At 43.3% G+C, this 15,565-nt stretch overlaps 1 protein-coding gene across 1 annotated transcript in view; it reads left to right on the top strand.

The window, feature by feature from the left end:
* Window positions 1–15,565, top strand: part of cux1a (cut-like homeobox 1a) — a gene marked incomplete at its 3' end in the record, with an annotated part of 345,673 nt that overhangs the window by 232,005 nt on the left and 98,103 nt on the right. Inside the window, exons 7-8 of the mRNA XM_080749517.1 lie at window positions 7,225–7,280; window positions 10,996–11,072. Coding sequence (XP_080605643.1) covers window positions 7,225–7,280; window positions 10,996–11,072 — 133 coding nt within the window. The remainder of the gene's footprint in view (window positions 1–7,224; window positions 7,281–10,995; window positions 11,073–15,565) is intronic.

Here is a 15,565-nt window from a genome sequence, read left to right on the forward strand (position 1 = left end):
GTCTCTTCTCCTTTAACTTTCCCCTCTCACAGCAGGTCGAGAACAAGGTGTGCAGTTGGGCTGCATGACTCATTTACTTTGAGCTGTCTGGTCTGCTTCGGCACCCTCTAGTGGCCTTATTTGCACAGAGCGGCATGCAGATGTGCCATTTCAAAACGTCACACATCCTCCTGCCATTGGCAACACAGTAGATTTTCAGGGGATTTGCTATACATTGAGCTTGTAGATCAGCTATTTTTGCTATTTTTATGACCTTCTCTGAGGTGTTTAAATCTACCTATCAAGGTGGATTCTGCTTTTCAATGGGAATGGAGTGTTTTCTTGCCATTTGTGAGTTTCTGCAAAACTATGCTCCATTCTCCATAAAAGTTACAGAGGCAAAACAGGGAAAGAAACATGTGAAAAAAAATGCATTTGCAGGAGGTTTTTAGGGAAATAGCAGTAAATACTGAAGAGTTGAACCGGCACATCTGTACATACTTACTGTCAGGGACGTGCTGGGCCCCTGCTTCAGCCCGGGAAAAAGAGTTGGAGAGGCCCTCATTGTGCGCTATAGAGAGAGCTCTCTCTGTATAGCACTGCTGCTACTCAAAGATTGTGACAAAGTGACAAGCCAGTGGGCCAATTACATGTGTTATATTTCGTTGTTGTCGTGTGGAAACCTTATATGTCCAAAACCGTTTGTTTTGTATTTATCATTTTAAAAATGATTTAAACTAGTGAAAACAGCCGATCTACAAGCACACAACGGCGTTGTTGTGCTTGTAGATCTGCTGTTTTCACTTCTTGTGTGCGACGGCCTTGTATGATGAAGCAGGGCTTTGCTTTGCGAAAAAAATTACAAATTTGAAACTTGGAGATACAAGGTTTCTGCCCGACAGTGACGATTTACTTTGTTGGCTGCCCAGCCCCCAAAATGGAACAAAGGCTGACATTTTATTTACTTTCTTTTCCTAATGACCGGCCTGGACCGGCCAGGAATGAACCGGCCGTTCGGGAGTTGTCCCGCTTTTCCCAATGGCCAGCACGTCCCTGCTTACTGTACATACTTTGTAGACAGACAGTCTGGTTGCAATAGATGTGCAGCGCTTCACAGCTCAAATATAACGATTACAAAACACACGCCACACCTCCAGGCAGGGAAGGCCTTTTCTCCCAGCCAGTGCAACCATTGTTTAGTGTTTTTATCGACATGTGATAACATGACAAAGAAGCCTTCAGAAACATAATGGCGGGTACTGTGCTGGCTCAACCAGTCTGTGTACATAACGTCCTGTACGCTACTGTACACTGTACACACACACACACACACACACACACACACACACACACACACACACACACACACACACACACACACACACACACACACACACACACACACACACACACACACACACATCTCTTGTCATTCAGCTCATGATCGCCCCACACACTTTTTTTTGTCAATCCCAGATCCCAGGCCTACTGTAGATATACGGTGTGTGTGTGTGGCTATTTTCAAAATGTTTGCCTCTTTCTTATATTATTTTACAATTTGGCCAATGTTTTACCAGTTTTCATATAGTTTGTTGATTACTTTTGATGCAGTAATGGTCTTTTTTTCCTTTCTTTCTTGGGGTATTAAAAAGGTTTTAAAAGTCCTTAAATTGTGACTTCACTGTCAAATTTCAAAGGGCACACCAATGGTCCGCGGCACAGTGGTTGAGAAACACTGCACTATAGATGATAACCTTATGGATTAAGAGCGTCTGCTAAACGCCTAAATTGTAAATTGATTGTAAATTGATAACAGGCCAACGTGATTTAAGGTTCCACATAATGGTCCAAAGTCGGGGGGCTTGACTTTGCGGACGGTGGAGGGCATTGTCCTGTGGCCTGTGGTGGTCCTGGGCGTCCCGGGAGGTCATCCCAGCGGAGAGAGAGAGAGGGCTGTGTGAAGGGCATCGGCCAGGCGCTATCAACACTCCATCATTCCAGCAGGGCAAATATTGATTCAAGAAGAGAGAGAGAGAGAGAGAGAGAGAGAGAGAGAGAGAGAGAGAGAGAGAGAGAGAGAGAGAGAGAGAGAGAGAGAGAGAGAGAGAGAGAGAGAGAGAGCAGGGGTGTCACACCAAATGCTGGGCCCTGGGTACAAGGATTCACTAAGCAGTGATAGTGACCTAGGACTCCGGAGGCCCCAGAGGTCGCAGGTACGATTCCCCGCTCCAGCTATCACTGCTCCCCTCCCCTTGCGCTCCTTGTGGGCAGCACTGGGTTCAGCTGGGTTAAGCTGAAAACTGAATTTCCCTTGTGGGATGATGTAGGAAAATCCTTCTCTTCTTCTTCTTCTTCGGATTCACTGCAGTCCCCCCACGAATGTTCTTCATAGGGGGAGTGGGTTTAAGCCATTTAGACTGGGAATTATGCATTATTTTGTGCTTTAACTAATGAAAAATGTTGTGTTTCTATGTCAGTGGTGCTCAGACCTTTTCATGTGACGGACCCCCAAAATGACATGTATTTGGCCACGGACCCCCATCTCAAAATATTTAGTTCCAGGGACCCCCATAGATGCTAAATTTGAGTTAGGAAATGTTCATTTGAAAAATACACATATTCAAAGATTTGCACACATTTTCACGACTTTTCAAAAATAGCAGATCTACAGAGCTTGTAGATCTGCTATTTTTCAATCGCTAAATAATGAAGGCCCCTCCACCTTGGGCCCTAGTAACTCAGTCCCACTTTCCCCCCCTTGTGACACCCCTGGGAGAGAGAGAGAGAGAGAGAGAGAGAGAGAGAGAGAGAGATCAGCCCCTTTTGTTCACTCCTCCTCCACTGGTGTTATTTTTATCGGCCGGCCGCTTCTCCCCTGAGCGGCCGTTTTTCAAGACGTTCTCTTTTTTTAGGTTTCGATTTTCGATTCCTGTGATTCATTTCTGTTATTATTAGGCCTAACACCAGGTAAAGCCCTCAAGGCTTCTAAAGAAGCCCGTATGTGATAGCGTTTAGCATACACAATGTTCTGACTCCTCACTGGGTCTTTGGGGGAACAAATGGGGGTACATTTATTGTTATCACATTTTTGTCTTAGGAATGCGACAAAAAACTAAAAATATTATTGAACTCTAGTCTCCATGGCATGAGTAATCAATAGAAAAAAAAAACATTTTGGGGGTGAACTACTCCTTTAAAGCAGATTTGTTTTTGCTTTTTTTTCCTGTATAGTAAAGTTAATGGGACACCGACTTTAGCAGCTGATAACACCAACTTAGCTGTGTCTCAGAAAGGGTTATCATACCAAAATATAATCTACAGATATAGAGCTTTTCAAAAATGCATGGTGACCTTTGCCACCTTTCAGAGAGTGACATCTCGTATGGCCCATGGACTAATTCACTGAAGGAAGCATGAGCTCAGTTCGGGGCTCTCCCCAGGTGGGCAGAGGGAGAGCAGAGCCCAGGATTACAGCTTAGGCATTTGGCACTGAGTGAAAAATGGGTTACAAAATCGTGGGATAAAGATTCTGAAAAAAAAAAGTATGCCTGAACTCTACATTCCAAATGCTTGTCAGGATGGTTCGAGTGTGGGAGTCCCCGGTCGGCTTATTTTGCGTGCTTTTGCCGTTGTTTGTATCTGCGACTGTACAACAACGACACGCCCATTTTGGTTGCCAGTCATTTTCTTGGATTTCCGAACAAACTTTTAGGGTTCTGAACAGATTCATTTTCAGTGGAAACACTCTGAACTGGTTCAAAATGATAGGCGGTAAAAAAAAGAGCGGAACCGGTTGGACCAGGGGGTCCGGGACCCCTAGGGCGTCCTCAGAGTTACTACGGTGGGTCCTCCAAATCTCTGTTTGATATAAACTTCTTCTTTTTTTTTAAATATATGAACCGCTTGAAGCCTAGTGTCCATATTAAGAGAACTTAAGCAAAAAAAAAAAAAAAAAAAAAAAAAAAAAAAAAAATATATATATATATATATATATATATATATATACATTTTCTGCAAAGAGGTTTGGTGTAGAGGGGAAAACTAAGTACAGAGTGAACGGTCAAGTTTACTATTACAGAACGTTTATTATTACTGAAAACACTAATTCACAGTTTTGTGGGTCCGTTTTTAGCCCAAGGAATGTTGAGCTCAGGAATGTTGTGGGGGTCCCTGCTTCATCTCTCTCTCAACAAAGGGGTCCTTGGCCTAAAAAACGTTGAAGACCCCTGCCTTTAGAATGAGACCTGGCACGTACAGACTGACTGTTAGCCCAGCCATTCTCAGGTCTCTGGAAGATATGCTAGTACACAGGTCTGCCATCCTGTCATTAAAACAGGTGTGTACTGTACAGAGGTGTAGGTAGCCTCCGGGCCCTCGGGGGAGGGGCAGGCCCATTAGCAAAGGAAACGCTCTTAAGATGTCTAGTGAATTAGAGGTGAGTAACATTATCTTTTCAGCGATAATCACAAGCTGCAGTTCATGGCGGCTCAGCCCACGGTGTGAATATCTGGGCGAAACCAGACTAGACCAGACACTGGATCGGAGTCAGAGGTTTAGCTTCATGCTCACATCACAGGTTTACAGGTGTAAAGCAGTGAGTGAAAAAGATTGCAACTCTTCATTATTTTTTAATTTTTTTTGTAGTTTCCCTTTGAACAGTGGTTCTCAACCTTTTCAGGCTGCGACCCCCCAAAAATCCTATTTTTACTGGGGCCCCCCACCCTGACGAGCACTAAGAGTTGAGGCATTACATTTTGTATAACACGGTTCTATTGTGAAAATAGCTGATCTACATGCTCACAACGTCTCACGTTGCGAGGCGTTGTGAGCATTTAGATCGGCTATTTTCACAATTTCTGCCTCTAATATTTGACAATTTGGCCAAGTTTAATTTGTCATTTTAGAGTCTTAAAAAGTCCTTAAATTGACACTTTAGAAACGTGCAGATACCCTCTATAGTCTATACACTTAAACTTTATGTTGGTTTGTTTACTGTTGAGTGAGGAAAACAATGCTGCACATTAAGTTAATCATCTGGGGACCCCCCAAAATAAATTGGGGACCCCCCTGGGGGTCCCGACCCACAGGTTGAGAACCACTGCCTTAGAAGAGAAAGGATAGAAGTATGGTATTTAAGCTCCATTCCCACCGGGCACCATAACTATATAAAGTTATATAAAGTTAAACTCAGTTGACAAAAAAATGTCGTCATAGTTTTAGTCAAGGAAATCAACACTGACAGTAGTAAAGGCAGCGGTATCAGTTATCTCCAAATAAGGGCACTGTTTAGTATCAGTGATGTCAGGTATATCAGACAGACATCGGACCGACAGACGGACATTTGGTGGATATGCAGGATAGAGGGGAAAAAAATAACAAGAAAAAAGATTTACATATATTGTTGGTGGAAATATGTCATATGTCCAAAACTGTTACTTTTACATACATGTTGCGATTACATAAGAGTTTTTTTTAATAAAAGGCTTTAAAATAAACGTATATACATGCAAAAACTGAGATACTAAGACATTCACCTAGAGTGCTATGTGCAATTATAAAATACCTGAACTCATCAACTTGCAAGAAATTCCTAGATGGAAATGGGAAATTATGTTTTGATTAATTACAAGATATATTGAATATATTTTTGACCTCATGATACTGAATTTTTCATGCGTTATCCGTCATAATCAACAAGCCCCAGATGTATTGATGAATTCTCCTTTCCTCTCGAATACTTTGGCTAGAGTACCTGTTGAAGTAATTAACAGCATAAACCAGTTAAATGCCTGCAGAAGTCCCTAAACCTAACCCGTCCCTAACCCCACTTGATCCGCTCCGTTCCCCCTCTACTCCAAATATCTTTGCCAAAATTAGCCGATCTAAACGCTCTTGTAGATCTGCCACTTTTTGCCGAATGACATGACCAGAATAGGGTCTTAGTAGCACTAAATAACGATGATTCGTCAAGCACTGTAACCTACAACATACAGTATAAGTGTATACAGAGTGTCTGCATATTTCTAAAGTGATAATATAAGGACTTTTAAGATCCTTTTTTAACACCAAATTGTCAAATATTACATAAGAAAGATACAAACATTGTGAAAATAGCTTTGCAGCGCGAGGCGTTGTGGGCTTATAGTTCGGCTATTTTTGCAATAGTTATCTGTGGAACCGAGTCAAACTAAACGTAACTCCAAGAGCTTGTCAGGGTGGGGTTCTCCCAGTTTAAATATGATGATTTTGGTGTGGTTGTAGCACTGAAAAGTTAGGGAACCCTTGCCTTAACGAAAAAGAAAGGTTTGGAGGGTCTAAAAGGAAGTACGGGCCGTGCTTTCATACATGGTATTGGCAGCGGTACAGCAGTGTGTGATCCCTGGTACCAAAAAGCAGGTGTAACAATAACGGTCACAGAAGAGCGCCTCCAATTCCCCTGCCACACCGCTGCTCTTGGCTCCCTTTAACCCATTTAGGCCTAGAATCATTTAATGCTTTTAACAAATACATATTATTCTAGGGGTCCTTGACATGAAAAAGTTTGAGAACCACTGATATAGAAACATTATTATTTTTCAAAACCCTAGAAGGATTTAGAAGACATTTACATAATCGGGTCAGAAGTAGGTCGACTCAGTCGACTTCATTACACAAGTCGACTCCCACCAGAGAAAGTCGAAAGTCAAAGTTGAAAATAATAATAATAATAATAATACTTTCTATTGTGAAAATAGCAGATCTACATGCTGTGAGCATGTAGATCGGCCATCTTCACACAATTTCTGCCTCTATATATTTGACAATTTGGACAATGTTTAATTTGTCATTTTAGAGGTATTAAAAAAGTCCTTAAAAAGTCACTTTAGAAATGTGCAGATACCCTCTATACACTTAAACTTTATGTTGGTTTGTTTACCTTTGAGTGAGAAAACAATGTTTCACATTAAGTTAATCATCTGGGGACCCCCCAAAATAATCGGGGGGTCGTGTGTGATGTGATGACGTCATCAAACGATAAAGTCGACTTCAACTCAACTTTTTACTGAGTCGAGTCGACTTGCAAAAATCACAAGTCGTTAATGCCCTAGGTCAAAGATAGACTTGCAAAAAAAAAAAAAAAGCAGATCTATAAGCTCGCAGTGTTTTTCACTGGTTAAAGCATAAAACAATGCTTAAAGTAATAATGCGTTCCCGGTCTTATTGTTTTAACTCTCAGAGTTAAATTGATGGCTCCGGCTGCGGCAGTGGCAGCGCCCTGGCACGGTGATGAACGATGCCCCTTGGGTGGCCCAGATGTTCCGGTATTAATAACCTCAGCCAACAGAACGGGACAGAGTAGGACTAACACACCTGCTTTTGTTCCCTAAAAATACACCACTCTGAGCAAACCGAGCTACAAGTCACCCCCGTAGGTACAGGTCTGGTAGCGAGTCAAAGGACGTGATGGGATGTCTGTCTGTCCTTAACGTGGGTAGAACTTAGCCTACTCTTTTCACCAGTGGTTGTGGTAGTTGTACTGGAGTCTCCTGTGGCCGACTATTCCACAAACCGGGAAAGACATTCACTTTGAGGGAGGGTGAGATCTTTTTGCGGCCCCGTTCTGTCCCGCATCCCCATGGAGGGGGGCCGCGGCCCCTCAAGGGACGCAGGTGAAATGCCGACGATACGGAGCGCCGGGAGGTAGCACCTAAACCAAACCTTAACCCTAACCTCAGCTAACGCGGGTGAATATCTAACCTGCCGCGATGCTCCGGTCCCGCCGCGGGTGAGAATCTAACCCTCCACAATGTTCACTTTACTCACGGATAATCTTTGTGCAGACTGTACGATGGAGGCATTTGAAAACCGTGTCAAAAGTCTGCCTGGAGACGATCGAGAGACTATGAAAGTTGTGAGGTTGTAGATCGAATAGCTCAAGTAGAATAAGGGTTTTATTAACGCAAATATGCAAAGTCACCAGAAAAGTTTTCAAATAATTATTGTGTGGTTAAGAAGTTAAAATATTTGCCTCTGAGATGTAGTGTTGAGTTGATGTAGCGTATACAGTTTGTAAAATGGAAATATTCAAGTAATGTAAAAGTACCTTAAAGTTGTACATACTGTAGGTACATTACTTGTATCCCAGTCACTACCTCAAGGTGTTATTGCGTTGTCTGGTTAAATGTGTCTCATATATATGTGGAGAGTATATCGTCATTGTCCGATGAAAACCTTGTATGTCCAAAACCGTTCGTTTTGCATTTATCATTTTAAAAATGATTTAAACTAGTGAAAACAGCCGATCTGCTGTTTTCACTACTTTTGTGTGACGGCCTTGTATGATGAAGCAGGGCTTTACTTTGCGAAAGAACGTACACATTTGAAACTTGGAGATACAAGGTTTCCACCCGACAACGACGATATGTTTTTGAACTTTCCCTACTTACATAACTGACCGCTTCACTCAGAAGTCATTTTTAGCCTAGTTTGGTCCAGTTTGTTGTTCATTAGAAAATAACTTTTTTGTTATTATTATCGTCTCAGTGGTTTTTCTTTCCTTTGAAAATAAATCCTTATTTGTGTATGTAAGGTGGTTATCCCTCTCTCTCTCTCTCTTTTCCCCCTGGATTTAAACTTTGTTACTCCTCCACATCCCCTCCTAGACCACTTTTGGGGTCGTACTCGCAAACCAAGCTGGTTTTCGTGACTCTGAATAAGTCACTGTATCTGCCAAATGACATTGGCCTCGGTGACATTCAAGAGCAGAGTCCATGTGAACAAGGTGGAAGAGTTTCGCTGTGCATTGTGCGAGGGAACAGATTTACATTAGACTATAAAGTGCATGAGTACTGTACCTTCTTCACCACACACATGTTCATTGTCTACGGTCTGTATTTGAGAGGCTTGAAGCCCTGTGGTCCTATAGAATGCGTGCAGCACTGGATCCCTGTGGAAGTATTGTATGCTGGCACTTTGAATCACCATGCATGCAGCAGTCATCTTACACCAGCCATACAGTACTGCACTCATTGCACTGCTGACAACTGTTCAACCATTTCGTCACTGTCGTATCTCCAAGTTTCAAATGTGTACGGTTCATCATACATTTTCACCATTCAAAATCGTTTTTAAAATGTCTAAAAAGGAAGGTTTTTGGACACCCGACAATGACGATTTAAAGGGGCACTTCGCACATTTTCAACCCTAAATCTTCACATAATTGGTCGTCACTAATGCTCTTTTCTTCTGTAAAATGGAACCGTTTCTGTCAAGAAGCGGAGCGAGTTTATTTATTTTTTTAAACTTGAATTTTATTTGCAGATTTTTATGTACAGTTACAGTGCAGGGGTTTCTAATATATTATCAAGCATCATATTCCATTAATTAATGTCCATTGTTAGTGGTGATGTCCTGTTGGTTTCTATATTCAGTCCATTTCTCCCATTTTTCGAGGAATAGTGTTTCTTGCAATCTTAAATTATGCTCATGCAGCCACTGCTCACAGGTTGGAGGGTCTGCTAAATGTTTTCAGATGCATGTCATTCTAGGGGTCCTTGACATTAAAAGCGTTGAGCACCACGGATAAAGAAATGTTTTACAGAAAACCAATAGGATTTAGAAGACATTTTTCAGGTCTTAAGTGGTTAAAGAGGTGGTGCCATGATTTTTCCACCCTCTAAAACATGATTATCAGGTATTATTGCGACCGTAGGGAGCTACTTACTGTAGAAACCTCCACCGGCTGTCTGTGGGTCAGTCAGTCCGTCCGTCACACTTTTGCCCTGCTCATATCTCCACAACCGTTGCCCCCATCCATGCCAAATTTTGCACACACACACTCCTTGACTGCCAAACTACAACCTCCAAGGACCCCCGGAGCCCCAGGGACCCCCAGGTCCCTGGGGGACCCCCAGATGTAAAAAATGACCAAATGTGCTCACACGTCACACTTTTTCCCTGCTTATATCTCCGCACCCGTTGACCCGATCCATGCCAGATTTTGGAGCCCCAGGCCTGGGGGACCCCCAGATGTAAAAAATGACCAAATGTGCAAAAATGACCAAATGACCACCCCAACGGGGCTGCTCACGGGGAATTCCCGGGGACCACCGACTCCTGGTGCTCCAGAACGGATGCAAAAGCGGTGGCGCCCCCAGTGGAGGACCCCCTGCCACTGCAGCGCACATAAAATGCCGCAACTCGGGCTAGGAGCGTCCGGGAGAGCCGGGGCCGGTACCTATTCGTCCGCAAAGGCAACGCGGAGACCCCACCCCTCATTTCTCACATGGCCCTATTCTAGCGCCACCTTCAGGCCGATTTTTAAAACACATTTTTGGACACTGCTCCTACAGTTTTTGCCCTAAAATCACGAATATCACTACACAGCATGTCTACACTCATGTCATCAACATGGATCAGGAAGATTTTGGAAAAACACATTTTTGCCCTATTTGTGGAGATAAGCCACCTACGGTCGCTTATGTCCCGATTAGGGAGTCTTACTGGTGATTATACTAGGAGGAAGATTTTTTCCAAAAAAGTATACAGAAAGAGTTAAAATTGGGTTTTTATGTGGCCACACCCCCAGTTCATTAAGTATGCATGGATGTCATGGTGGGTGGTAACCCAGCTGAAGTTAGCCACACCCCACAGTGTTGGGTGAATGGTAATTAGGGGAGGAGTTGATACTGTGTGTGTGAATGGGTGAATGTAATGCACATTGTAAAGCGCTTTGGATAAAAGCGCTATATAAATGCACCATTTACCATTTATTTACCACTAAGTATGTGTGTTTTTTAACTGACACTTTTGACCACAAGGTGGCGGCCTCCAAGAGAGAAAAAAAAATACCAAGAGAATACATATTTGCTCATAAAAACCACACCAGGGGGCCCAATGATGTACTTTCAACCTCCTAGACACATGAAAAACAGAAAAAGTACAAAACTATGGCACCACCTCTTTAAGGCATTAAAGTGAATTGAGTATGGCTTTCATCCAACACTAACAACACCTCTGTTGTGTCTGCTTTGACAGTGAACCCAGCGAGAAACAGGACTCGTCCTTGTCCAACCCATTGGAGGCAGACGCCAACACCCAGGCCCTACAGATAGGTATGTACTGTATCAGTGGTTAGTGGAGGTCCCCAAGTTATCTGGTGGGGGTCCCCGGATGATTTGCATATTATCAGATGATTTGGTTAATGTGCAAAACTCACTCAACACTCAGTGGACAAGTTCTAGCTATGTATAATTTTTTTTCCTTAAAAATGCAAAATACAATGCACAAGTACAGTAGGTAGTAACGATACAATCGATTATTTGACTGCCGATTCGATTCGATTCGTAAATCAAACAATACGATTCAATTTTATCTGTTTTCATTTCGATATACTTCGATTTTTTTTTTATTAAAAAATGATATTTCGATGCAGTTACTATTGTTACACCCCTACTGTATATACTTCAAGAATTGTCAAATATTACTTTAGAAAGAGGCAGCAATTTTGCAAATAGCTGATCTGCATGCTCAAATTGCTACGCAATGCGAGGCATTGTGATTTATTTTCACAATTCTTTTTGCTTTGTTTTCCTCCTGTGGATAAAATGGATTATATAGGGTTTGTGGTGGCTTTTGGGGCTTGAGCTGAAAAGTTTGGGAACCTGTGACAAAATGTAACGGTCCACCCTGTTCCATTGTATGTATCGTATATATATAGATATGTTGACAGTATGACAGTACAGTGTGTACCAATAATGCCAAACAGCACACTACCTGATGGATGGAGCCCTAACAGGACACTGCTGTGACTTCCATATCTAAATCTGGGTTACGTACCGTGGATGTTGTTTCTGAAGTATGAATTGCCTGCCTGCATCATGTCAGGATACTGCTGGGGTTTTCATGCCAAAAGACAGTGTGGCTGTCCTGTTGTTGTCAGTGCCCGCTAGTATCAAACCTTCAGCACCATAGAGTATGTGTACGTATGTTGTCCAATGAGTCAAAAATGTAATTGAATTATTGTTTGAACCAGTGGTTCTCACACATTTTCATGTCAAGGACCCCCATATTAATGTGTGTTAGTCCGGGTAGCCCTATCTGAAAATACCTGGTGCCAGGCACCTGTCAGCAGGGAGTGTTGGACGGGAGGAGTAGGACAAAGGCTCTCTACGTCAGGGGTTTTCAAAGTGGGTGACGGGGCACCCCGGGGTGCCGCGACGGCAGTCCAGGGGTGCCGCGAGATCATTTGATAATATTTGGAATTTGGACACTTGAGGAAATATTTAGTATCATTTTAAACTTGGAAGTACAAAGTTATTTTCAGTCATTTCTAACCAAAATGGCTATTATCTCAACGTGTTCCTTGCAACATAATTACTAAAATATCGTCACTGTCGGGCAGAAACCTCGTATCTCCAAGTTTCAAGTTTGTATGTCTTTTGGTAAAGCAAAGCCCTGCTTCATCATACAAGACTTTCGCACAAAACTAGTGAAAACAGCCGATCTACAAGCACACAACGCCTCGCGATGCGAGGCGTTGTGTGCTTGTAGATCTTCTGTTTTCACTTGTTTAGCACATTTTATAGATGATAAATACAAAACGAACGGTTTTGGACATAAAAATTTTCCACCCGACAACGACGATATGGTGCTGGGAGTGACAATTATAATGTAGGGGTGCCTCGGATTAAAAAAAATATTTATGGCGTGCCCTGAGGCAAAAAAGTTTTGGAATCCCTGCTCTACGTCCTTCCAGTGGGGGCTCCTCACTAGCAGATGAGTCGGTAGCAGGCAGGAATTTCAGGGAGGCCATGGCCGCCGTTGCCCCTCAGTTTGGCCTTGTGCCCCTCAAACCAATGGCATGACCTTTATGCACCAGCTGACTGGTCTGTCTCTTTCTTGTCAATATGTAGACACCAGTGTCTCTTTCTTGTCATGCAGACACCAGTGTCTTTTGTTGAGATTCAGAATTCTTAACTCCCCAGAGTCCCCATCTTTAAACCACTCCGGTGACTTTGATTGGTGCAGGGCTGAGCATGGATCAGATTCATAGTTATACATATTCAAATTTGAATCATCCTTAACCCTTGCATTCAATTAATTATTTATACGGGCTAAAATCTTGTTTTATTTGATTGCCTTCCTGCCCTGGCATTTGGCCTTTGTGCCCTCAAAAAATGGACAACAACAAAGGCCAAGTGGCCTTGCCCCTAAAATGACGAATTCCATGCTATAGGTCGGAACAGTTTACAGTTTACAGTTTAGGCATTTAGCAGACACTTTGAATCCAAAGAGACTTACAATAAGCAGGTAATACACATCACTATAATAAGCAAGATAGTCAGTACATTAACAATAATATAAGAAATGCATAGGAATATCAATCTAGCTAGGTAGGATACAACAGCAGTGGCGACCAGGGACGTCACAAGGGGTAGGAAAGTGGGACTGAGTTACTAGGGCCCAAGGTGGAGGGGCCCTAATAACTTTATCTATGGTGCCGCACTGCAAGCTTCTGCTGTAGATCTGCTATTTTTGAAAAGTTGTGAAAATGTGTGAAAATCATTGAATATATGTATTATTTAAGCGAACATTTCTAACAAAAACTTTGCTTCTGGGGGTCCCTGGAACTAAATATTTTGAGATCGGGGTCCGTGGCCAAATACATATCATCTTGGGGGTCCTTGACATAGGTTTCTTGCACACATTTTCACGATTTTTCAAAAATAGCAGATATACAAGCTCACAGCGCGGCACTCGGTGCCGCGCTGTGAGCTTGTATATCTGCTATTTTTCAATAGTTAACATTCATGGGGGGCCCGCAGTGAATCCTTGTACCCAGGGCCCAGAATTTGGTGTGACGCCCCTGGTGGTGACACTGACAGCACTCGAAAATACTGTAACACCTAAATTGGGGAGAAAAATACTGTTCGATGTTAAAACCAGCGAACCGGGGATAGACAAATTGCAAGAGACGAAGGTGTTCTTAGTGCCATGCTGTGAGCCATAGCAAATAGAGTGGCACATGTGAGCCCCTGATATGCCTGTGGAAGGAACAAGTGGATCAGCTATAGTGGGATTGAACAGCTAATCATCAGCATATAGACCTACAGTAAAGTACAGTACATGTGTGTAGTGTCAGCTAGCTTCATGCTACTCTGTTCTAGCGGCAGCATGGCACTGTGTTCTCTTCTGTTATGTTCTGTTCTGCACTCCTCCATGGCAAGTGGAGTTGTCAGCTCCCTGTCGCTTTCTGTCTCTCTGTCGCACGCACACACGCACGCACGCACGCACGCACGCACGCACGCACGCACGCACGCACGCACGCACGCACACACGCACACGCACACATACACTCTCACTCTCACTCTCTCTCTCTCTCTCTCTCTCTCTCTCTCTCTCGTGCTGGCCTTGCAGTGTGTGTGTGTGTGTGTGTGTGTGTGTGTGTGTGTGTGTGTGTGTGTGTGTGCGCGCGCGCGCGCGCGCGTGTGTGTGTGTGTGTGTGTGTGTGTGTGTGTGTGTGTGTGTGTGTGTGTGTGTGTGTGTGTGTGTGTGTGTGTGTGTGTGTGTGTGTGTGTGTGTGTGTGTGTGTGTGTGTGTGTGTGTGTGCGCGCGCGCGCGCATGTGCGTGTGCGTGCACGCGTGCGTGTGTGTGATCCATGGATGTTATATCAGGTTGTTGCTAGTGCTTGCAGGCAGCGTGATGCGTGCTGACAGCTCGCTGTCACCTTGCATAAAGTGCAGGGCTCTGCTGCGTGCTGCTGCTCATGTACAGTCACTGTCTCCTGACTGGAGAGGAAGAGAAGCATCAGCCCAGCCTGCTGTTAGCTTCACAACCATAGACTGTAAAAGAAATATATATATGGACGGTGCGAAGCCATTGGTTTCTATGCTTGTATGGGTGTCACCATCATTGTTTGAATGGTAACCCAGGAATCATAAGGAATGCTATTGGCTGCCAACGGTCACGTGCAACTGCCGAAATAAAGCACACGAAGAAGAACACAGTCAATTTGGGACCATATTTGCACAAAACGCATATCATGGTAATTGAAAGGCAGTTTTTCACTAGCGACAGGAACCATAAAGTATTTATGACGATGTTTATTAAGTTTAGAAAATCAAAGGGGAAAATGAATGGAGTCCAGGGGAGAAAAAAATCGTTTTGGTACCTCGCGTGGGGAAAACAGCGCAACTAGCGGCCAATCATGGGATCTTTCTCTTCCGGGAAAGCTTCATGAATAATCCAGCCAACAACACCCTTGCTCACAACTAGCTGATCATTCGCTACAGCCTCACAACTAGCTGATCGTTCACTACAGCCTCACAACTAGCTGATCGTTCACTACAGCCTCACAACTAGCTGATCATTCACTAAGCCTCACAACTAGCTGATCATTCACAAACATCATGCCAGCCTCACTGCTACAGTAGCTGATCATTCACTGAGCCTCACTATCGTCCAATTGTACCAACCAATTTATACCAAGTGATCCCTGCTTATATATGTATACAAAATTGCTCCTAACAGCAAATGCACTGTGTTTTGGAAGGTTTTTGCTCATGCAATGAGTCTCTGTTTGCACATCTCTGTATTCCCCATTGT

The sequence above is a fragment of the Nannobrachium achirus genome (assembly GCF_963921795.1).
Source record: "Nannobrachium achirus genome assembly, chromosome: 19".
Classification (NCBI taxonomy): Eukaryota; Metazoa; Chordata; class Actinopteri; order Myctophiformes; family Myctophidae; genus Nannobrachium; species Nannobrachium achirus.